This window comes from Schistocerca cancellata, chromosome 4, assembly GCF_023864275.1.
Source record: "Schistocerca cancellata isolate TAMUIC-IGC-003103 chromosome 4, iqSchCanc2.1, whole genome shotgun sequence".
Classification (NCBI taxonomy): Eukaryota; Metazoa; Arthropoda; class Insecta; order Orthoptera; family Acrididae; genus Schistocerca; species Schistocerca cancellata.
In genome coordinates this window covers 820849429-820875411 of record NC_064629.1, presented here as the reverse complement: position 1 = coordinate 820875411, position 25983 = coordinate 820849429, and the positions used below count along the sequence as shown (strand labels likewise).

Here is a 25983-nt window from a genome sequence, read left to right as displayed (position 1 = left end):
TTGTTTGTTTGCTCTGGGATGTTTGAGTCCATTACTGTGTTTTCTTCTTCTTCTGATTGCACATTATTTTGTTCCAGTATTTGTTGTACTTGTTGTTTGATGTTTTCTAATTCTGACTGGGGTATCCTGTTATTTTTGATTATTACACGGATCTGATCAGCTAGTCGTTGTTCTGTTAAAAATTTTAATTCCGGGTATCTGGTAATAAATGTTGTGTATACTTGTGATCTGTATCCAGTTGTGTTGGTTCCTAGGTTTGTTGCTTGGTAATAACAGAACATGAGGTGTCGATTTACTTCATCTGACCATCTCATCCTCTGTCTTTGTTTTCCTTCTAGGGTGGTTGCAGGAAGCATATCCTGCAAAACACCTCTATTCGGATTTAAATCATTTTCCATGTGGCTAGCAGTGTCGTTACCATTGTGGGCGGGCATAGGGTTCAAGCGTCGTCCCCGACCATGACGGCGCTTGTCCGAGGCTTCTTTAGTTCTGTCCTGAACCAAGTAATCACACTAAAAGGGGGGTTAGCCCTATTAGTGGTTTGTTCTTTTCGTCGCCTTTTACGACTGGCAGAACATACCGGAGGCCTATTCTTTTCCCGGGCCTCCACGGGGGTTATTATTATTATTATTATTATTATTATTATTATTATTATTATTATTATTATTATTATTATTGATGAGTTACACTTTTTAAGGATGATGTGGCCAACATTTCACTTAGTACAGATTCCTTAGTATGCAGGCTACAAGTTATACTCAGTAACGATGGTGGTGTAGCCGACACTGTGCTCAGATACAGTTTCTTTAAGAAGCATGATCTCACTTACACTTACTAGTGAAGACGTTGCCAACATTACACAAAATACTGATTAGTTAGTAAGCGTGATCTGAGGATAGTTGCTAGTTAACCGAAACTAGTAATGAGCAATTTGTAATTTATGTTTTATTGCGACCACAACTACTAACATTTTTGATAAATTACTTGTAGTTGAGAGTAATCACCGAATAAGGAAGTGAGCTGTTGTAAATGCCGGTCCGAATATAGCAAACGACAGTGACCAGTAAAGTGCAATAAATACGAATAAGAGTGTATTTTCACGAATATAGTTTCAAAGGAGTTTCATAAATAACTTGCCCTGGTGTATCATTACAATGCCGAAACTCTTTGCCGGACCCAATGTTTGTGATACAATGAGTACTACACACTTATTAGCCCGCCCAGCTAGCCGCGCAGTCTCAGGCGCTGCTACCCGAGCGGGAAGGAATGCCGGACATTTGCCACACTTGCCCCTTCGCCAGGTAGCGATCTCTAAGGTAAGGGACGCCCTTCCTCGTACTACTTCTGTCCGCTTTCAAACCGCCGTCTCCACATCTTACTCCATACAATCAGTAGGTAAGGGACCGTCTTCTTCGACATCTTGGCGAAATACAGAGCTTCTTTACCGAAATCGAAATATTTATAACTTTTGGGAAACGAAAGCAATACCGACAATTATGTCAGTATGTAATTAGTTCTGCCAAGTATAAATATAGATCCCTCTGTCTGTAAGGTAGCTTCCTATCACGCATACTGATTGCGATAGAAACAATCTATCGGCATGGGAGCAACAAGAAAGAAACGACGTAAAGAGAATGCGAATGTACACTAATCATTTCTATTTGATCACTGTATTTGTGCCTACTTTAATTACTACAACTGTATGCCCAAAAGACAATAAGGAAAGAAGAAATGGGAATGTTTGAAAAGAAGAACGACATACTCCACATTAATTTACTCTCGAAAATCCGATATCCCTCGCGGCGAAACATTAGTTAATAAAGTGTAGCGGGACAATGTTCAAAACATGACTGAAAATACGTTCACTAAATAGAGATAAGAACATCTATGATTGACATGTCATCTAAAGTCGACGTACAATTTTAAAATGTTAGAAATAAGGAAATGAAGTAATAAAGAATGCTATGCTTGTAACGCATGCTGTTGTTCTACATTGTTTAGCTCTAGTATTTACAGGGTCACAGAGAAAGCATCCTAGGTTTTGGAGGGAAAAGCCGTAATTGTAATGATCTGCACTACAACAGAAACAAGAATCACAACTTAAGGAAAAATAATGTAATGTGTGTTCCAGCTTACAAGCAACATTGAAGCAGGCAGTTCCTGAAACTTCCTGGCAAATTAAAACTGCATGCCGGATCGAGACACGAACTCGGGACCACTGGGGGCCGAACCGTACAATAACCCTGGGTTCGGTGTGGGGCGGGTGGAGTGCTGTGGCCTGTTGTGGGGTTGTGAACCACTGAGGGCTACGGCGGGACGAAGCATTTCCGTCGTTTCTAAGTCTCCGGTTCAATAAACATACTTATTGCTGAATGGGAAACAAGCCAGAAAACACAAATGTACCTAACGTTCACTGGCACAGAAGACTAAGCGCAATGGTTAAACATTGAACTCGCATTCGGGAGGATTAGGGATCTAATCCACGCTCGTCCATCTAGATTTAGATTTTACGTGGCAGGTGAAAGAAGGGATGGTTCTTTAATGGGTGACACGGTCGATTTTCTTCCCGACCTGGAACTACCAAGCCTGCCCCCCCCCCCCCCCCCCCCCACCGGTCGCTCATCAATTCTTCGATGGGACAGTCTAGTCTTCCTCCCGTTGCCATCGAGCTCACGTGAAGCGGAGCTGTGAGTCAGCGAACTGCGAATGAAGAAGTTGTAACCTTGCTCAAATTACCACTGAATGAATCACCAAATAATGAGGGGAAACTAAAACTCTGTGTCATAAGTAGAATGGGATTTTAACTCTGTTCCGGAAGGAAGCTACTTCACTGTCTTACGTGGGTTAACTTCATGGAAACTGGGGAATGAATATTATGCTCCGACTGCGTTTCTTATAGATTGAAAATAAAGTCACTGCGCCAATCATGGAGTATCACAGAAGAAATAGTAGCTTCACTCAATGCATCATCACAGACTGCAGCAAGAAGCAAATAGACTCTTTAGATAGTAAGATGCCAGTAGTATCTTGAAAACGCGTGTCAGTTCATATCAAAATACTATGACTGGTATATAGTGTGTGTGTGTGTGTGTGTGTGTGTGTGTGTGTGTGTGTGTGTGTGTGTTTCTGTAAAATGAAGGATACAAAAACACGTCAACACATCTAACCTAAAATTCGAGTGCAGGTTTTCATTATGATTAATATGTCCACTTCCCGGAATGAAATTTTCACTCTGCAGCGGAGTGTGCGCTGATACGAAACTTCCTGGAAGATTAAAACTGTGCACCGAACCGATACTCGAACTCGGGACTTTTGCCTTTCGCGGGCAAGTGCTCTACCATGAAAGAATATGGTAGAGCACTTGCCGCGAAAGGCAAAAGTCCCGAGTTCGAGTATCGGTCCGGCACACAGTTTTCAACTGCAGAGAGGATATGACGGAGCACTGCACTAAAAATCAGGTCAACACTCACACATAGCCATCAAACCTATGCATATTTAAACCTCACAGGGCTTAAAACTTGATTAAATTTCTGAAATACATCCGGGTTTGGCGCGCGAAAAGAACAAATGATGCAGTGATTTTGCTATTTTCAATCTGAATTACACAGCAGCAGCATTTTCACATGATAATTTATAGTGGACAAAATGTCCGATTCCTTTCGTAAAGAGCTCGTTTCACACTTCGCGCTTTTTTTAAATAATACTGGAACAGTCTATTAGCTGTGGCCTTATTTAAAGTAACCATGAATATATTCACCTAACATGACTTTGAAAAATACAAAATGTGAATATTAACATTCGAAAGATGATTTGAACCGCACTTTTCAAGGATAAAAGTAGTTTTTTTGAATGATTTCGTGATGCCTTCAGCTGCCATCCTTTTTATTTCTTGTACTATTATAGAATTTCTGTATTAGGTGCTTTTCAAGTATTTTATAGATGATTTTTAGTCGTAACTCAAGCCATGCATGTCGTTGCTCCTATGATTTCGTGTTATGCTCGTAAAATGAATTAGAGAGGTGTTTTAGGAGCACGTTACTTTCGAGCAGTTTGCAACACTACTAAAAAATCATCCATAAAATACTTTACCCAAGGTGGAAATAGTACAATCGTACATGAAATAAAGAGAATGGCAGCTGAAGGCATCACGAAATCATTGAAAAAATTCATCGCAGCTGCAAATCCTATAGCACTGAAAATTATAGATATTAGTAGTGTCTTAACAACTGCGCCACCTGCCTATTTACAAAACTACGGAAGTGTGTATCTGATGCTTTGAGCATTAATGACGCGGTTTTCTTTTGGTCACATTACTATAACCGCCCATGGTAAGTAAAATAATAATAGTATTGCCGATATAATTCAGGAGAGAAATTGCTGAACTCTATATGACGGGTCTCAAATTTAAAAGATGAAAAGGCTACGGGAAAATATGAAATAGACCATAACGCACTCTGATGTACAGAATCAATTTATGATCATAATTCGGTTCCCGGTCCCGAATACGTAGTGTCGCTAGTCCTGGAATTCACGAGTGAATAATATGAGCACCGCCATGTTTAACGAGAATAAACTGATTACCAGAAAAATCGAAGAGATCTAATTTAACAACGGCCTGTATGACTAAAATCCTGTAACTAAAACATCAATATATGACCCGACTGCATTACGATCGTATTCACCAAAAGTTATTTCCGGAAATAACGGCAGGCCTGAATATTGAGGGCCAGAGGACTATTTTACACGATCCGCCCTGCCGATAACACACTAGTGTCTTCACTGCCTCTCTCTTTATCACATTTCGAAGCGAGTACTAAGAATTGACCAGAATAAATGGCAAAACTAGGAGGAGGGGACAAATAATGCTGAAACCTAAATAATGAAACGTCTACAATAATTTGGAAGTACTCTGGAAAGTGGCTGACGAGGAATTTAATGTAATTCTCGTTTTGTAAACTTTTCCAAGCATGGTTAAACCTTGCCAACGCGGAGGAAGGAACCGAAACCAGTAACTGTACCTTTCACGAATCCGTCTAAGATTACCTTTGTTAAGATCATACAAAATTATTGAACAACAGTACTGATCACGAAAAATGAATCACAAAACTATGTCACTTAACATAAGTAAAAAATCAGTTAAATTTTTAATGCAAATAGGCAGTGCATAATCTATGTCCCATACAGAAAATTTAAAACGTTTGTCACATGACAATTTTTGCTCACACAGAAAATTATATTAAATACTATTTTCAAGCAATACAATATTGCAAATAATTAAATATGTGCTGTGCCTAACAATAGCTACCTCTAGATCTTTGACGAGTAAGATACGTAACTATATGCGAAGAAATATGCACACTTAACAAACTTGAAGTTAGTTTAAAAAAATAATTGCTTTATTTGACATACCGCAGCTTCCCGGCGTACTCCAACTCGATTGTACAGCGATCTCGGATGAAATGCCCATATTTTTCTAAAAAGTCTATTCCTTTCTGCGTGTGGAGAGATATATTGTCATACTGATCCTGGAAAGAAAAATGCGTGCGTCAGTAACACAGCCAGGTTATAATGGCACGTGGTAAAAGAACAGAATTAACAATTTCATAAGTTAACTATAAATGATTTATCAACAAGGCCTACATATTATTACTTAAAAATACGTTTTCTGCGAAACGAACGTATCTGAGCTAGACCTATTCGCCGACGACAAAATATGATGTGCCTGTTCATGGTCTTTATCTCACAACAGTGGTCGAGACAGAATTAGTTTCCGCGCTGGAAATGTTGGCTGAAAAAGAATACATGCTCCCCTGTCAGCAGCTTCTATAAATGCCCATATGTATGGTCTTTCGGGTAGCATCACTACCTTTTACAGCAAAGGAGACAAGTTACAGTTTTGTCTTGAGCCCTGAAGTGGGTTTTAGATGAAGTTACAGCATGTGCAGGAAGACCGATACAGATATCTGCGAAAGCCAATATGAGTTACATGCGAATTCCATAAATAATCCAACTTGAAGCCATCGTCCCGGTTTACTAGGTTGTTTACCAGGCTTTTTCCATCGCTTCGATGACCACCGAACCCCTACATGATGAGGGCGAAACCAGGTTCTGCACGCAATCATACCGCGTAACATATTTAAAAAATGGCCGCATGTAAAACTGTTACGTTAGCACTATTAAAATGCACATTTGCGCTCTTTTACATATGCTATCCATCTTCTGTATGTACAGGGTGACTCAAAAGTCATAACATTTGAAAATGCGCTAATTCACGGAACAATGTACGTAGAAAGGTAAAACTTTACACACACTCCTGAAATGACATGGTGTTTTACTGAAACCAACAACGAGTGCAAAACCCGGCCAACAGATGGCGCTGGACAGCAACCAGTCAGTGACGCCGCGTTACAACTCCTTAGCCTGGCTGATAACACCTTCTGGAGCGTACGACTTTTAAGCAGGATGGCGCTCCGCACCATATTGCTCCACGTGTGGAAGATCTCTTGCGCACATGAGCCGCCACTTCCGTCAGGCTTAGCCTCCCAGGTCCTCAGACCTCAGTCCGTGTGATCATTGGTTGTTGCGCGTATGTCCATTTTTACCTATCTACCTACATTATTTTCTGACGTATTTAATTTTTACATGTTAACGCACTTCTGGGTCACCCTGTAGCACACAAACAAAAACTTAAATATCCACGAAGATGATACAAGGCAATAACAGAATTCCAATGTTCATCCAGTAAGAATACCAACTTTCTATATTTCCATTACAAATACTGCGATACAAATATACAATAGTCTTTCACATGAAGACAATATTTCATCGTCCTCACTTTTTTGTAAAACCGTAAGAACCTTCTTATTACATCACTGTTTCTGTTCAGTAGAAGCAGTTTGTTGCAGGTCGCTGGAGCAACGAAGGGCACCTATCGACTGGAAAAAAGTACAGACCATTCCCGTTTTCGAGGAGTAGTCTAGGAACAGATGCACATAATTTTAGGTTTACATCGCTGGCGTCAATCTGTTGTAGAATTATGGAACATGCTTTATGCTCACGTATTATGACGTTTTCGGAGAACGAAAATCTCCTCTACAAAATCAACATGAATTCCGCAAAGATGGGGGGTCCACTGGGGGCCGAACCGCACAATAACCCTGGGTTCGGTGTGGGTGGACTGTTGTGGGGTTGTGAACCACTGAGGGCTACGACGGGACGAAGCCTCTCCGTCGTTTCTAGGTCCCCGGTTTAACACACACACACACACACACACACACACACACACACACACACAATACACCGTTACTGTTTACACTATGTATAAATAATGTTGTGGATAACTACATGAGATGGTTTGCAGATGATGTAGCTGAGTGTAAAAAGGAGCAGCGTGAGGACACTGGCGAAATGCAGGAAGACCCGCAGAAAATTGATGAACGGTGTAAGAACTAGCAGTTGGCTCTGAATGTAAATAAATGAAACACACTGCGCATACATGGGAGAAGAAATCCACTACTGTACAATTAAAACATTGATGACAAACAGCTGCAAACAATAACCACGGTATAATGCCAACGAGTAATCATCCGGAGCGACAGTAAGTGGAATGACAACATAAAACGAATATTAGAAAAAGCAGATGCCAAATTGAGATTCATGGGAAGAATCTCAAGGAAATGAATTTCATTCACGAAAGAAGGTTTGTCTGAGCAGTTCTTCAGTTCATGAGCATCGCTAATCATTCTGGGACCCTCACAAGGATAACAGAAGAGAGAGAAAAAATGAAACGAAGACTGGCGTGTTTGTCACGTGATCGTTTAATCGGCGCGAGAGCGTTACACAGACACTCAACGAACTCCAGTGGCATAAGCTACAAGAGAAGTATTGTGCATCACGGAGATATTTGCTACTGAAATTCCGAAAGAGCATGTTCCCGGATGCATCGGACAACATACAGTATTCCTTCCTCCTACATTCGTCTTACAAAATAACTGCAACGAAAAAATTCGAGAAATTAGAGCTAATACGGTGATTCAGCGACAATCATACATTCCAGGTGCCATTCGCGAATGGAGCAGGGAAAGGGTGGGGAGGGGAGGGGAGGGGAGGGGAGGAAGGGGAGTGTTCAGATAGCGGTACCAGAAGTATGTAAGTATCCTCCGCCACACACCGTCATGTGGCTTGCGGAGAATAAATGTAGATGTGGAATACAAGAGATTAGAAACAAAGTACACAAGGTGCTGCTATTATAAGTACTGCACGCTCTCTTGAACACAAAGTTAAAGGTCATTTATTTACTGCCATACTGCTGTTAAATGTTTTGTACCTGGTGTAGGTGCGTGTGCGCACATCCATACGCAATATTGCCAAAGGAAGTATGTATCCCACAAATAGGAAACATTTTTGAATTAATACGTAAATACCGAATTTCGCAGGAACTGGGCAGTAATGTAGACAGCAATCTTACAATTCACAGGTTCATGTTCCCTGGGTACGCTTACACAATCTCTCTCACTCCTAGACGGAGAGCGCTCTTGTATGCACATAGATTCGAATATTACACAATATACTTCCATTAACCTGATAAGCATCTTTTCGAAAACACGAAGGTAATAAAAAAATGTACGCCGAAAACAGGGCATGAAACTGCGAATTATCCATTACGCTACACTCAACAAACATCTGCGAGGCCTTCAATGTGCCGATGCTTTAAACTAGCAAATCTACGTCCCGTCCGAGGGCGGCATAACGCTTCGCAACTATGCACCGAGATGATATTCAGCGTATGACTCGTCCGCGCGAGGACAGAATATTCAGCTTCATTTCAATGAAGACGCTACTAGTGTCTTGCGTTTGTTCCTGAGTCACCTGCTTCCGGATCGTCGGTGATCTGAGTCACGGTACAGGTCAGTGCTGAAAACTCTTGGGCAACCCTAACTGTGAAAGACAAGCGCGTCACGGTTTCGAAACCGTCGTGTGAAGTGACTAAGTGGCGCTTGTACAGCGCCTACAGAGTAGGCTTCCACGCAACATTAGTGGAGTCGCAGGAGAAGTACAAATAAGGCCACTCAGATTTAGAATACGGAAACAATCTCACCTAGCTCCTGTTCTTTTGGTTGTCGCATTTATTTAACAAACTCCCATCGACTGCAAAGCCTGTCGACAGATAGTACCGGTGACATTTTGACTTAGTTAACGGAGAAAGAAAATTCTGCCTTTTTTTTTTTTAAGCAACGAAACTTTCATCTGACGCGAGCTCGAGACAAAAAATTTGGGCGGTAAAATTCTTATACTGACTTTAGTTACTGCGTAAGAAAGATACCTTATCTTTCTATTCAAGAATACATTAATACTGTGTGTATACTTGCGTTGACCAGAAGCAAATTACACTTTTGTGAAATAAATTATTGTGTCGTGTCGTTAAGAAGCAAAATGGTCCACGGCAACACAGCCTGGCAATAATTAATACCTTTTTTTCTTTTTTTTTCGAGTAATGATTGATTAGCAGATAATTTTCAACTGTACTGAAATCTGGTACTTTTGAGAACACATTAAGTGAAGCAGCAGCGTTTCCACTAGTCTACACCACATAATCAACTAACTGCAGCCAATTTGTCGTAGAAAGAAATCGCTTTTGACAAAGTTATCTACTGCGATGTGTTTCTCATAATTACAATGGAACTGGTGAACCAAAATTACGAATTAACGCATAAATTGCGACACCACGTTGTTCTTCGTTCCTTCAGTTTTCTTCCTGGAGTTTACTTAGAACTAGGAACAAGGACGGATGTGTCTGATGACGACAAACAGCTGGGTAGGAAGTATGTGCAATGCCGTGAAGGAAGTACCGGAAAATGTGACGCAGCTATCGTCATGCTATCGGCCGTTCTCAGATGGGAAACTTGTCCCTGGCCACCGCTGCTCTCTGCGTGCACTGACCTCTTTTTGACATTTTTCTCCCAATTGTCGTTTTTCTCCCTTTCTGTGGAAGCTTCAGACGGACTCCAACATACAGCGTGTATATTAAAAATATAAATGTGAGTAATCTAATCCGATTGTCAATGTTGCAAACATATTTAATTTTTACTGAGCAAAAACTTCGGAAATTGAAATAATGTTAACATACCTGCACTGACTTACGCTGCTCAATGGAGTGTACTTTTTATTTTATTTTTCATTTTACTGGCGGACTAGTATAGGGAACATGCCCGTATTCAGAGGCATCTGCGTAACAGGAGACACACTACCCAGTACAATACGTTCATCTCTAGTGTATAATGTTGTGTACGAGCTAATGTGACTTCTGTCTTTTTTACATATAATCTACTTGTGAGTCTCCAGTTATACGTATAAATAAAATTTTCATACGTAATATTTGCAGGCTGCACATATACAAGGCACACTTCAGAAATCGTACGGTTCGCAGTACAATGCAAGTAAACTTATAGCATTTATTTTCGACTGAACTGTATTCAGCCGAGTAATCACAGCGCAAATTATGCAGGCTATTGGCTATTCTAATAAAATGTTTTACACACACACACACACACACACACACACACACACACACACACACACACACACACACACTATGGGTAGATTAAGACCGTTCCACGACTTATTGGCTGCCGTCAATTTACTGAGAAAGTACTAATGCGTCTCAAAATCCTGCCTCATCTACAATCATCACACAGAGAGTATTAACGAATAAATGTATCATAAACTAGAGGACTTGGTTGACAACGGTATCATTAATACTTCACATCCATTGTTCGTTTGCAGTCCTAATACAAGACTTTTTTCTGTTAGTCGAGCTGACCAACCGATGATGTTTTCTGTTCGGGACCAGCACTACGGTTTATTGCACATGTAAAGGACTTCTCAAGTGAGGCTTACAAATTTCATAACATATGCAATGATCTACACTCTAAACTATTTTCTATTAGACTAATTGTATCTGATATGGTGAAGTTACCATATTAATCTGTTAAGATCATCACTGTCTCACGATCGAAACTCGTCAGGTGTTACGTCAGAGCAACAGGTAAGCAAAGTACCCACATTACTATTCCACTCACTACCGGAACACATCCGTGTGTTCTCATTTGACATCAGGATCAGTTTGGTGAGTTCCATACAACCTACTAATTCGAGACAATGTTTCTAAGAGTTGTCGCAAATATTTGGTATCTAGTTTGCAAATGTGCGCTTCATTGAAACAGACTCAGATAACACAAGCGTAAGCGGCTACTTCGGGAACTTCCCACTACCCTCTGACAAGAGCAGATATCAAATGCCCAATAAATCGCTGCTGTGGATATTAAAAAATCACCTCCCATATAAAGCCAGTCCCAGAAACATTAACTGCAAATAGCACAGCAGTTCGTTACACAGAGAATGGCAAATCTTTTTCACCACTCCGCACAAATCCAAGCCAAGTGCACCAACCTTAAAGACATCGCTGTCGGCAGGATGCCCAGAGTAGGATCTAGATGGGCTCACAAGAATATAAGTATACTTTGTAACTAACCCACCCCCATTTCGCTCTATATGGACGCAGTAACAATGAAGCACAGAAGCACCTTAATGTCTCAAGGTGCAGCACATTATGAAAATATTCGAAACTCCTGCAGAAAATGCGCAGAACCATACGGCTTCTCTGTACACTTCATTCAACTCATCAGAGCACATTATAGCTTTATAGCCATTGAAAATTTCTTCAGAATTACAACGATACAGTCCAACTATAAAGGATTTTCTTACGTTGCCTGATTGTTAAGCAGGACCATTCTGTAGTTAGGACGTAAATGATACTGCCATACCACCGGTGTCACCTGGATCATGTTTTATGTCTAGTCGAACTGATAGACAATCATCCTACATAAAAGACGAACTGTAAACGTTTAGTTCACATCCCATAAACGCAGAACAACTGTGATTAAAGCTGAAAGACTTCATAAACTGCGGTCTAAATAAATGCATACCAAGGATACTAGTAAAAGACAGCGAATACCCACCTTGGTTTAACAGTACCAGACTACTACACTCTCGCTATAAAAGAAAATACGAGAAACCTCATAGCGAAAACTTGATAGCAACTCTTGTATCCGTAAGAAGAACCACGCGTGCAACGTACAATAATTTTCACAGTGACATCCTGGCGAAAGATCAATCCCAAAATTCTTAGAAGTTCTGCACATACGTAAAGTTAATGGAAAGGTTCAAAGCTTGCACTCAGTGGGTCGTGGATCCGCTTGGTGCTGAAACTAAAGGTAGCAGATAGAAAGTAGAAATACCGTATTTAAAAAGGTAATCCCAATGAGGATACTAACGTGCGAATGTCTTGAGCGCTGCATAGACTAACAAATGAGAAATATTGGTATTAGCACCCCCACCTCCCCCCGTATAGAAAAACAAGCGGGGCTACTTAAAGTGACGAAGGCATCAGGCCCTCATGGAATTCCAGTTAGATTTTACATATATTAAGCTGTCGAATTTGTTCCTTTCCTAACTCATATTTACCGCTAATCTCTTGCACAACCAGTACTTCCGAATGATTCGGAAAGCAAGCACATCACTGTAAAAAGGGGAAAATATAGGAGGCACGGAATACAGATCGATATCGCTGACGACCGTGTGTTTCTGGATGATCATCATGTTCTTGGGTCTTTGTCCCGCATAGATGCAGGATCGCCAGGTTTATTAACTGATCTGGCTCGTTAATTAAAGGGGTGCCCTAAGCTCTTGCTGTCGCCACCCCCACCTTCCCTCCACCGCGACGTTATATGTGTACCCCAACTGACTGCGTGTATAATAGGGTTATCCATATGAAAGTGAACGAAAGTTTTCTAAATGTCTGCGAATCGTGTTAACTGAGGAAGGACTTGGGTACCAGACCGGTATTTATCTAGTGGGATGAGGGAAACTAACTAAAAACCACATCCAGGATGGCCGGGACAGCCGACCCCTGTTATTAATCCAACGAGCGGATTCGATCCGGGGCGGTGCATCTATCCGTCACGGAGGGGGCACTTCAACACGCAGGGATATCCGGGCTGCTCGTAAGTTGCAGGATACTAGAGCATATTCTAAATTCAAACATTACACTGAGGTGACAGAAGTCGTGGGATACTTCCAATATATCGTGTCGCACCTCCTTTTTACCCGGTGTAGTGAGCAACTCGACCTGGCACGGACACAACAAATCGTTTGAAGTCCCCTGCAAAAACATTAAGCCATGCTGCCTCTATAGCCGTCCACAACTGCGAAAGTGTTGCCTGTGAGTGGTCAAATCATTCGCTCGATTTGTTGGTTGTTTTGGGGAAGGAGACCAGACAGCGTGGTCATCGGTCTCATCGAATTAGGGAAGGATGGGGAAGGAAGTCGACCGTGCCCTTTCAGAGGAACCATTCCGGCATTTGCCTGGAGTGATTTAGGGAAATCACGGAAAATCTAAATCAGGATGGCCAGACGTGGGATTGAACCGTCGTCCTCCCGAATGCGAGTCCAGTGTCTAACCACTGCGCCACCTCGCTCGGTAAATCATTCGCTCGAATTGTCCAGAATGTTCTGACATGGCGCACCTTCATCCATAAAAATTTCATCGTTGTTTGGAAACATGACGTCCATGAATGGCTGCAAATGGTCTCCTAGTAGCCGAACACAACCATTGCTAGTAAATGATCGGTTCGGTTGGACCAGAAGACCCAGTCATTCCACGTAAACACCGCCCGCACCATTATGGAGCCACCAGCTTGCACAGTGGCTCAGTGGCTTGTTGATAACTTGGGTCTGTGGCTTCGTGGGATATGCACTGCACTCGAACCCTACCATCAGTTCAGATCAACTGAAACCTGGACTCCTCTGACCAGAAGACGGTTTTCCAGTCGTCTAGTGTCCAACCGATATGGTCACGAACCCAGGAGAGGCGCTGCAGGCGATGTCGTGCTAAAGGTACTCACGTCGGTCGTCTGCTGCCATAGCCCATTAACGCCAAATTTTGCAGCACTGTCGTAACGGGTACGTTCGTCGTACATCCCACACTGATTTTTGCGGCTATTTCGTGTAATATCACTTGCCTGTTAGCACAGATAACTCTGCGCAAACGCAGATGTTCTCGGTCGTTAAGTGAAGGCCGTCTGCCACTGCGCTATCCGTGGCGAGAGGTAATGCCTGAAATTCGGTATTCTCGGCACACTTTTCACACAGTGGATCATGGAATATTAAATTCCCAAACGATTTCCGAAATGGAATGTCACATGCGCGTTCAGAGTCAGCCACAATCACGTCGGAAACCTTTCACATGAATCACCTGAGTTCAAATGATAGCTCCGCCAGAGCACTGCCCTTTTACACCTTGTCTACGCGACAATTGGGCCAACTGTATATGTATATATCGCTATCAAATGGTTCAAATGATTCTGAGCCCTATGGGACTTAACTTCTGAGGTCATCAGTCTCCTAGAACTTGGAACTACTTAAACCTAACTAACCTAAGGACATCACACACATCCATGCCCGAGGCAGGATTCGAACCTGCGACCGTAGCGGTCGCGCGGTTCCAGACTGTAGCGCCTAGAAACGCTCGGCCACTCCGGCCGGCTATATCGCTATCCCATGATTTTTGTCACCCGTGTGTATGACGTTCCTGGAGGTAGAGCAACTTCTCTCTATGAACCAACACGGATTCACGTTATGGCACTCGTATGAAAGACAGCTTTCTCTATTGATACACAAATAGCAAGCAATAAATGCAACCGAACCGATAGATTTTTAGGTTACAAGCGAAAATGTGTACGATTAAACATTTTCCTGACAACTATTTTTTACACTTACATTAATACCACTTCTCCCTCATGTCTTTAGGATACCCCTTGTTGTGTAGCGCTGGAGTGTACTTTCGCAACGTCGCTGCGTAGGCAGCACATAAATTCCATAGACTAGATGTTTCATAACTGGAACAGTGTAACGAAAGATTTTAAATATGAAGTAAAGTGTCTCCCGCGTATGGGAATATATACAATGGATGTACGAGTACAGTTCGTAGAGACATGGCTGACGACATGTGGAAGATTCACTCTGGCCGTGAGTCGTGCTCGTGTAGCCAAATTGTAAGGCGGCCGCTCGCGATAAGCGGGAAATCCGGGTTCGAGTCCCGGTCCGGCACAAATTTTCATTGCCATTTCAAAATAAAACTGATGGTTGTCCATATTCGCAACTGCGAATACATTTCTTCTATCATATCCTGTTGATTCACGACAGAGCATTTGCAGCTCGTTAAAGCAGAAGCTGTGTTATTAATCTGAATTATAATATACATTTCCTTACGATGAGCACGTTTGTTTACACCGACCAAGAAAGGGCTTTGTTCTGTGAAGTGCGACTCCATTAATCGTCTGCCCCCCCCCCCCCTCCAAAAAGAATGTGGGCCATTTGAGCGGAGAAAAAAAATTGCTCATCCGATTACGCTGCCGAACCTACCTACATTCACATCTGTACTCCCCAAGCAACCTCACCACGTGTGGCGGAGGGTAATTCCAACACCAATATCTTTCCCACCTTCTCTGTTCCATTCATGAATGATGAGTAGGAAGAGTCACTCTCGATAAACCCCATCGAGTTCTATTTTTTTCTCATATTTTCCTCGTAGTAATTTCACGAAATGTATTTTGGGCGACGCGACTGTGATTTTCTTTTTGGTGCGAAGGTGGAGATCAACTGCATGACGAATTAAGATCGCCTGTGATGTAAGGAACTACAGAATTAAGATCATCGGCAGATGTTCTACGACAGCCAGTGATCCGTTTTGCGCTCATCAAGATGCAATGGCTTGCCTACTGCATTCATTATTCTCTATCTGCTTGGCGATTGTGACAATATGTGACTAAGAAAGCGGCGATCAGTAGTCTTACCGACTAAGAATTGCTAGATGAGATTTTATTTTCGTCGGCGGAAAATATCAGCAAGAGCTACAGTTCTCGTGTAGTTGCAATCCATGGCGAAGATGTCACGAATGTTGCTAATGTCTGTACGGAGTTTTACATTTTAAGAATGGGTGAAAATTTGTTGCCGGCCAGTGTGGCCGAGCAGTTCTAGGCGCTTCAGTCTGGAACCGCGCGACCGCTACGGCCGCACGTTCGAATTCTGCCTCGGGCACGGATGTGTGTGATGTCCTTATGTTAGTTAGGTTTAAGTAGTTCTAAGTTCTAGGGGACTGATGACCTCAGATGTTAAGTCCCATAGTGCTTACAGCCATTTGAACAAAAGTATCTAAACATGGTTTTTGGTAAATGACAGTACGTAAAAGGTGCAAGCACTTTTTCATCACTGATTTACGTCCCTAGCTTTGTTATTTTTCGAAATGCTGAAGCAACTAAGAGTTTTTCTTAATTGAATATACCTTTTGGGACAATTCGAGAGATTTGCAACAAAAAAAAAATTTATATATATATATATATATATATATATATATATATATATATATATATATATAGGTGGATGGTCTTTGATATTTGCAACGAAGATATTCGACAAAATATCCGGGTAATGTACTAAATGTGAGGGGCAAGAGACCATTCCAAGTTGATCTACACGATGATGACATGACAAGAAATGTTAATCTGCGGTTTGAACAGTTTCCCACTGCAAACATTGACTATTACAACGACATATTCTATTTCTTTTCTGAGCCCTCGAACGACGCGAAAAAGGGGGATGACTCATTTTTTAAAAACTTTGAGTACGGCGACACAGCAGGGCTCTCGTTCCTTTTCTGTCTCCTTTTTTTCCTTGAGCCTTTGTCTGGTATTTTTAGATTAGTGAAATATTAGGGGTGACTAATGTTACTCCTGTTGCATTCGCGAAGGATGTTTGGGAAGAATGATGGTCGCTAAACCCCCTATTTGTTCCATTTTCTGAATTTCTCGCTGTGATCATTTCACGAGAAGTATGTGGAAGGAAGTAATATGTTGTCCGACTCTTCGCGGAACGATGCAAGAGGCCTCTCTTGTCTCGCCTGCCACTGGAGTTCGCTGATCATCTCCGCAACGCTCTCGTGCCGAGTAAACTACTGCACGACGAAATGTGCCGCCCTTCTGTGAATGTTCTCCAACTCTTCTATTGATCCTACCTGATACGGGTCGGTTCCAGATTGATGAGTAATTCTCAAGAACTGATGGAAAAAGTTTTTTGTGAGTGATCTGTTTCGTGGATGATTTAAATTTCCCACAGATTCTTCCAATAAATCTCAGCGTAGCATCTGCTTTTGCAACTGTTGTTTACGTGGTCATTCCACTTCAGGTGATTCCAAATGGTTAATCCCAGGTATTTTACGGTAGTCACTGTTTGCAGTGATTTGTCGCCAATAGTGTAACACAACATTAGTGGATTTCTTCACGTATTTATGCGCAGTACGTTACATTTATTTACTATGTATATATGCACACTGAAGAACGAATGAATATTTGTAGCAAGGCCAGGACTCGAATCCAGGTCTTCTGCTCACTAGGCAGATGGCGTTAACAACATCCTCGCACAGTGGCTTTGCACATTGCGCGGAGTACCCTAGCATGTCTCCTCAATCCAAGCCGCGCGGCGTAGCTGCGCATTGCCACGGTTCGCGCGGCTCCCCCCGTCGGAGGTTCGAGTCCTTCCTGTGTGTGTTGTCCTTAGCGTAAGTTAAAGTTAGATTAAGTAGTGCGTAAGCTTAGAGACCGATGACCTCAGCAGTTTGGTCCCATAAGACCTTACTATAGTTTTTTTTTCCCTCAATCCAAATTCCAATTCACGCCTTGGATTAAGAAGGGAGACGTGCTACGGTAGTCCATGCGGTTTTGGGAAGCTACTGTGCCCGGATGGCGTACTGGTTAGCGCATCTGGCTACTTAGCAGGAGACCTGGGTTCGAGTCCTAGCCTTCTTACAAATTATCATTTATCGCTTCAGTCTGCAATAAACATAGTAAACGTCTCACGTTTTACAAGGTTTCTGGAACAGTATAGTTTAATTTAACATTTATTTACGTTCAGGGCAACTGCCAGTTCCATCCCCAATCTCCGATTCTGTGCACGTCTTTCTGAAAATCGTTACCATCTTCTGTCGTTGTTACCTTTTTCGCATCACCTTTGAACAGCCTCATGGGTATTCCAACATTATTCACCACATCATCTACGCGTATTACAAATGAAAGTCCCCCGCCGCGTTTATTCTCTCTCCATGTGAAGAGTAATTTCATGAACTACCGTAGGGATTTTGATATGGTTTTCACTGATACACAGACTAGTTCACGAAGAACGTTTCTGTCTATAATTTATAACTAGAGTAGTAATGAGTATGTAATACATGTATTGTTATGTGTTCCATATTAAATTAGCGACTGGACTGACATCACGTGGCAATCATGGGGGCTACGAGATAGTGATCTAAAGAGGCAGCGGTATCTGGAGGGAAAAACTGTAAACAGCCGCCGCAACTCCAGAGAGCAGCGAAGCTTGAAAAGAATCTACACATGTCTCCTACACGTCTTATTCACCGAGGTGACGAGAGTCATGGGATACCTACTAATATCGCGTCCGAACCTCATTTCGCGCGGCGTAGTACAGCAACTCGACGTAGCATTGACTCCACAGGTCTTTGGAAGTCCCCTGGAGAAATATAGAATCATGTTGCCTCTATATCTGTCCGTAAATTCGAAAGTGTTAACGGTGAGCATTTGGTGCACGAAGTGACCTCTACCTGGGTAACCAAATCATTCGCTCGAATTGTCCAGAATGACCTGACATGGCGCACTGTTATCCATAAAAATTCAATCATTGTTTGGGAACATGAAATCTATGAATAGCTACAAATGGTCTGCAAGTGGACGTACATAACCATTTCCAGACAACGATCGGTTCAGTCGGGCCAGAGGTCCCAGTCCATTCCATGCATCCACAGCCCATACCATTATGGAGCCACAACCAGCTTGCAAAGTGCCTTGTTGACAACTTGGATCCATGGCTTCAGGAGTCTGCGCCGCATTCGAACCTTACCATCAGCTCTTAACAACTGAAATCGGGACTCATCCGACCAGACCTGGGTTTTCCAGTCGTCTAATGTCCAACCGATACGGTCACGAGCCCAGGAGAAGCCCTGCAGACAATGTCGTGCTGTTGGCAAAGGCACTCGCGTTGGTCGTCTGCTGTCATAGCCCATTAACGCCAAATTTCGCCCACTGTCGTAACAGATGCATTCGTCGTACGTTTCTTTGTTAGCATTGACAACTCTACCCGAACTCCGATGGTCTCTGTGGTTAAGTGAAGGCCGTCGGCCACTGCGTTCTCCGTGTCGACAGATAATGCCTGAAATTTGGTATTCTCCGCAAACTCTTGACACAGTCGATCGCGGAATATTATATTCCTCAATCTTTACAGAATATTTAATTCCGTAAGGATTTCTGAAATGGAATGTCACCTGCGTCTAGTTCCAACTACCATTTCATGTTCACAGTCTTAATTCCCGTCATGCGGCCATAATCACGTCTGAGACCTTTTCACATGAATCCTCCGAGTACAAATGACACTTTCACCAATGCACTGCCCTTTTACATCTTATGTAAACAGTACTGCAGCCAGCTGTGTATGTGCATATCGCTATCTAATGACTTGTCACCTAGGTGTGTATTGTGTATTGTACTGCGGACCTAAAAACGACGGAGAGACTTCGCCCCTGCCATATCCCTCAGTTAGAATTATGTTAATACCTTCAGCTGTTGACGGGCGTTGATATATATATCAACGGGGACAGGTGAAAATGTGTGCCCCAACCGGGACTCGAACCCGGGATCTCCTGCTTACATGGCAAACGCTCTGTCCATCTGAGCCACCGAGGGCACAGAGGATAGCGCGACTGCAGGGACTATCACAACAGGCTACAGCAGTCCACTCACCCCACCGCCGTCCCACACCGAACCCAGGGTTATTGTGCGGTTCGACCCCCAGTGGACCCCCCTGGAAACGTCTCATACAAGACGAGGATAAACCCAAATGTGTGCGTGGTAGAGTAATTATGTTGTACGCGTACGTGGAGACAGTGTAACTGAGGCGGAATAAGGGGAATCAGCCCGCATTCGCCGAAGCAGATGGAAAAAAGCACTCCGTCTTCAGACCACAAGTAGCCCATCGAGACCATCCGACCGCCGTGTCATCCTCAGTTGAAGATGCGGATAGGAGAGTCGCTCTCCCGGTCGTTATGATGGCTTTCTTTGACCAGGGCCGCTACTATTAGGTCGAGTAGCTCCTCAATTGGCATCACGAGGCTGAGTGCACCGCGGAAAATGGCAACAGCGCATGGCGGCTGGATGGTCACCCATCCAAGTGCCGGCCACGCCCGACAGCGCTTAACTTCGGTGATCTCACGGGAACCGGTGTATCCACTGCGGCAAGGCCGTCGCCGAAGCAGATGGAAAACCGCCTTAAAAACAATCCACAGGCTGGCCGGCACAGCGGACCTCGAGAGTAATCCGCCGGGTGGATTCGTGCCGGGGACAGCGCGTTAGACCGGCGGGTAGCCGGGCAGGCTTCACCTCAGTGGGCACTGGTTTATTTATTGTAAACAGTAACGTTTTTATGACACTTATTTAGGGTACTCCTGAAATTACTTCTGCATCTGTCGATTTCGTTCCGTTATGAGGAACGTGTTGAGTTGTATTTGCAAGCAAGTCCCGAATCAAATCAAATATCTGGTCTGATACTCGGTCGTATTTTGTTGACTAAATGACGACGCAGGACTATATCAAATGAATTCCTGCCATCTATAAACACGGCTTTTTTTTAGGAGGTGAGCGCTACCGGTGTTTGCGGGCGGGAGGCAGGCAGGTAGAGGCGGCGGAGGAAGAGCAGCAAATGGAGGTGCGGGCGGCGTGGGCGTGGGCCTGGCCGGCAGCCGGCAGCAGGCACGTGCGGCCCGCCGGCCAATCGATACGGCGCGCCGCCCGGGCTGACTCAGCCGCCGCTGCACCGGCCACGCACCTCCGCACGCTGCCTGCTCTCCGCACGCCCTCTGCGCATCAATTTTATATACGTCCACACGCTATCTCCAGCCGTCACCATCGACACTGCGCAGGCACTGCTGTCGGAGTCACCAGTCCAAAGCCCGCCCTCGTGCAGCTCTCCACGATAGCCTATCCTGTGCAAGTCTTCTCATTTCTGAATAATTACTGTACTTACAGTAACGAGAAGACCTCAAGAAGTAAGTTACACATTATTACGGCAGGCCAAGTAAAGTTTACTGAATACTGCACATATTAATGGTCATTAACATGGGGTGGGTCCGCCCTTCGCCATTATGACGGCATAAACTCTGTTGAGGACACTTTCAATAAGGTAGGTTGGTTGGTTGGTTGATTTGGGGGAGGGAACCAAATAGCAGGGTCATCGGTCCCATCGGATTAAGGAAGGATTCGGAAAGAAGTCGGCCGTGCCCTTTCAAAGGAATCATCTGGCATTTGCCTGAAGCGGTTTAGGGAAATAACGAAAAACCTACACTACTGGCCATTAAAATTGCTACACCACGAAAATGACGCGCTACAGACGCGAAATTTAACCGACAGGAAGAAGATGCTGTGATATGCAATTGATTAGCTTTTCAGAGCATTCGCCTACACCTACGTGGCGACACCTACAACGTGCTGACATGAGGAAAGCTTCCAACCGATATCTCATACACAAACCGCAGTTGACCGGCGTTGCCTGGTGAAATGTTGTTGTGATGCCTCATGTAAGGAGGAGAAAGGCGCACCATCACGTTTCCGACTTTGATAAATCCTATCGCGATTGCGGTTTATCGTATCGCGACATTGCTGTTCGCGTTGGTCGAGATCCAATGACTGTTAGCAGAATATGGAATCGGTGGGTTCACGAGGGTAATACGAAACGGCGTGCTGGATCCCAACGGCCTCGTATCAGTAGCAGTCGAGATGACAGACATCTTATCCGCATGGCTGTAACGGATCGTGCAGCCACGTCTCGATCCCTGAGTCAACAGATGGGGACGTTTGCAAGACAACAACCATATGCACGAACAGTTCGACAACGTTTGCAGCAGCATGGACTATCAGCTCGGAGACCATGGCTGCGGTTACCCTTGACGTTGCATCACAGACAGGAGCGCCTGCGACGGTGTACTCAACGACGAACCTGGGTGCACTAATGGCAAAACGTAATTTTTTCGGATGAATCCACGTTCTGTTTACAGCATCATGATGGTCGCACCCGTGTTTGGCGACATCGCGGTGAACGCACATTGGAAGCGTGTATTCGTCATCGCCATACTGGCGTATCACCCGGTGTGATGGTATGGGGTGCCATTGGTTACACGTCTGTCACCTCTTGATACAATTGACGGCACTTTGAACAGTGGACGTTACATTTCAGATGTGTTACGACCCGTGGCTCTACCCTTCATTCGATCCCTGCGAAACCTTACATTTCAGCAGGATAATGCACGACCGCATGTTGCAGGTCCTGTACGGGCCTTTCTGGATACAGAAAATGTTCGACTGCTGCCCTGGCCAGCACATTCTCCAGATCTCTCACCAATTGAAAACATCTGGTGAATGGTGGCCGAGCAACTGGCTCGTCATAATATGCTACTCTTGACGAGCTGTGGTATCGTGTTGAAACTGCATGGGCAGCTGTACCTGTACACGCCATCCAAGCTCTGTTTGACTCAATGCTCAGGCGCATCAAGGCCGTTATTACACGGCCAGAGGTGATTGTTATGGTTACTGATTTCTCATGATCTATGCACCCAAACTGCGTGAAAATGTAATCATATGTCAGTTCTAGTATGATATATTTGTCCAATGAATACCCGTTTATCATCTGCATTTCTTCTTGGTGTAGCAATTTTAATGGCCAGTAGTGTATTAATGGTCATTAACATGGGGTGGGTCCGCCCTTCGCCATTATGACGGCATGAACTCTACTGGGGACACTTTCAGTAAGGTAGGTTGGTTGGTTGGTTGGTTGGTTGATTTGGGGGAGGGAACAAACACCAGGGTCATCGGTCCCATCGGACTAGGGAAGGATGGGAAAGGAAGTCGGCCGCGTCCTTTCAAAAGAATCATCTAGCATTTGCCTGAAGCGATTTAGGGAAATCACGGAAAACCTAAATCAGGATGGCAGGACGCAGGCTTGAACCTTCGTCCTCCTGAATGCGAGTCCAGTATGCAAACCACTGCCCCACCTCGCTCGGTGTGTTTTTATTAGTAAGTATTGTAGTCTACATGAAAACCGACCACACCAGAAAGGTACTGCGTACTGGTGACAGATTACATAAATAATATATGGTGCACTGATCTACAAAAGTCAACTTGATATTTCATGATATCTATAGGGTCTTTACAGTATTTGATATTTAATCAGTTTCTTCCTCGCTTATTTCATGTTGCCGCATTTGACGTAATCGCTCGGTTTTGAATAAGGTTGTAACACTTAAATCGATTAGAAGTACGTTTATATTACGTAACTGTGTATCCGCAATTTATGAAGTGTGTATTCTGTGTTGTAGTAACTCCTTGATCTATGGCAAGAAAATTAGAGTTTTGTAATGTATATATAAAAAAAAGCAAAAGAATATGTTGAAATGATAATTATACTATGAGTATGTCCATAAAAAGAAAATGTTTGTTAAGAGCTGGTTCATACTTAGGACAATTGTATTTGTAGCATGTAAAAGCTATAGGGAAGTCCCTCTGCAACGGAAGTGGCATGGCGCGATATAAAAGGTGGGTTTGGCGGTCGAACTGAGCGGCTCCTTTGCGTGAACGACACCCAGTATGTGGCTAGTCTTAGCACGGTACATTTCGACGGTGCTAAGAGAGGCAACTGGAAGCTGTATTATAAAGGATTTACCTCGGATTCCTTGTTATTCGCCGCAAAATGGAATGGCTCTAATATGTTGAAAATCTGACCCCAAGAAGAGATTTTATAGAGCATTCGTACATCAAAAGCCGTGAGTACAGTCACCCGCCATGTCGCCTGCCACCAATTTTCGCCACTGCTTCACAAACTTCATACATTCAGTTAATGTATATGGGCATGGGCCAGTTAATGTGTGTATGTTGTTTCAATAATAATCATATAAAACCTTAATTCGAGTCCGGAACCATATTTTCAATCCTCATCACGAACCTACACAGGTTCCTCACCTAAGTGCTCATTTATGTTGTTACCACTTTCATTAACTCCCAAGATTTAAGTCCGTTAGGTTTTTCTAATAATTTCACCTAATTCGATATTATAGCTCGGCAGCCAATCACTAGTCCACGTTTGAAGTCACTGAACTCTTCTAACCGACTCATTCTGCTGTAACTGATTACCTACTAATAATACTACCAACCTCCTTTTATACTTGCGGACCCGCCATTCGCGACACCTAGTGGACAACTGCGCAGAGCATAGATGTGTCCGGAATACTTTTGATCATATTGTGTACACGACACTATTTTTCAACACGTTCGCCAAATCCTATAAACACCACTCTAGGCGTTCCACCAATCGTTCAGTTCTTCGACGAAAGAAATTCGCTCGTTGGTCAAGGAGCCACTCGAGGTTGTAAAATCAGCGATTAGAATTAATCCGTTACTCGAGTGCCTGGACATTATTGTCGACGTCGATGACCTTCCTCCCACGACTGAGCAGACCTGGTCAAACTGTTGGTACCATTTGACTACTGCTTGGCGCGACACTGGTTTAGTCCATATACCGCCAGAATTTTCCGGCGAATCTGTGTACAATTTAAATGTTTTGCGTACAAGAATCGTACTGTCCCGAGCAGTTCAACTTTCCACTGCATTTCCAGCTGTCGCGTCATTTCATTCCCACACTGTGTTAAGGTGGATGAGTGGGGTGACACGAAAGGATAGTATAAGGAATGAGTACATCAGGGGAACAGTGAAAGTGGGGCCCATAGGGAAGAAGATCCAAGAAAGTAGGCTAAGATGGTATGGACATGTGCAGAGAAGAGGGGAGTACTAAGTGGGGAGAGGAGTTGACCTAGAAATCCAAGGATTAAGGAGAAGAGGAAGGCCGAAACTGAGATGGAAAGACAGGGTAGCAGGGGACCTACGGGAAGTAACGATGCCTCAGGGAAGAAGCACTGGATAGGCATTTATGGAATGCAACGCCGACCCCACATTACGTAGGAAAAGGCTGAGATGATGATGATGACTGTGATGTAACTATTATCCGTACTGAAGCAGAGCTGCGTCTGGAGGAAGCCCGGAACATTTACTCCATTCCGATAATGCGCCACTCCTGTTGCGCATAGTGTTGGCGTAAGACAGTGTGTCTAACTTGCCTTTTTGAAGCCTCTTGGGTAGTTGATCTTTGTACTATATTCAAGCCTTGGTCTTCCTCCCACTTTCATTACTAAATTAATTATCCTTCGATTCTTCAGGAGTGTACTATCAATCGATCGCTTATTTTGGTGAAAGTCGTGCATTTATGAATTTATTTTCTGCTCGATTCGGTTCAGTAGCTGGCCAGGGTGGCCGAGCGGTTCTAGGCGCTACAGTCTGGACCACGCGACCGCTACGGTCGCAGATTCGAATCCTGCCTCGGGCATGGATGTGTGTGATGTCCTTAGGTTAGTTAGGTTTAAGTACGAGTAGTTCTAAGTTCTAGGGGACTGATGACCTCGTATGTTAAGTCCCATAGTGCTCAGAGCCATTTGAACCATTTCGGTTCAGTACCTCTTCAATACACTATCTAGCCATCGAATCATCAACATGCTTTTCTGGTACCACATCTGAAACGCATCTAGTCTCTTCTTGACACATCTGTTTTTTATCTACTTCCACATATGTCTACACTTCAAATATTTTCTGAAAAAGACTTCTTATGGCTTAAATTTACATGTTAACAGACTTACTTTTTTCAAGGAAGCTTTTATTGCTATTGCCAGTCTACATTTTATTTATTCTTCATTTCTTCCGGCATCTGTTA

General features: G+C 43.5%; 1 protein-coding gene, 1 non-coding gene and 1 pseudogene across 6 annotated transcripts in view; all 3 read right to left on the bottom strand.

Moving 5' to 3' along the window:
• LOC126184844 (formin-binding protein 1-like) overlaps positions 1-25983 on the bottom strand; it is a 368779-nt gene that overhangs the window by 241934 nt on the left and 100862 nt on the right. For all 5 annotated transcript variants that reach the window (XM_049927454.1, XM_049927455.1, XM_049927458.1 and 2 more), the window contains exon 2: positions 5410-5525. In XM_049927454.1, coding sequence (XP_049783411.1) covers positions 5410-5525 — 116 coding nt within the window. The remainder of the gene's footprint in view (positions 1-5409; positions 5526-25983) is intronic.
• On the bottom strand, positions 19792-19866 carry Trnat-ugu (transfer RNA threonine (anticodon UGU)). Its single transcript has one exon. It is a non-coding gene; the product is annotated as a tRNA-Thr (tRNA).
• On the bottom strand, positions 20311-20427 carry LOC126186062 (5S ribosomal RNA; annotated as a pseudogene).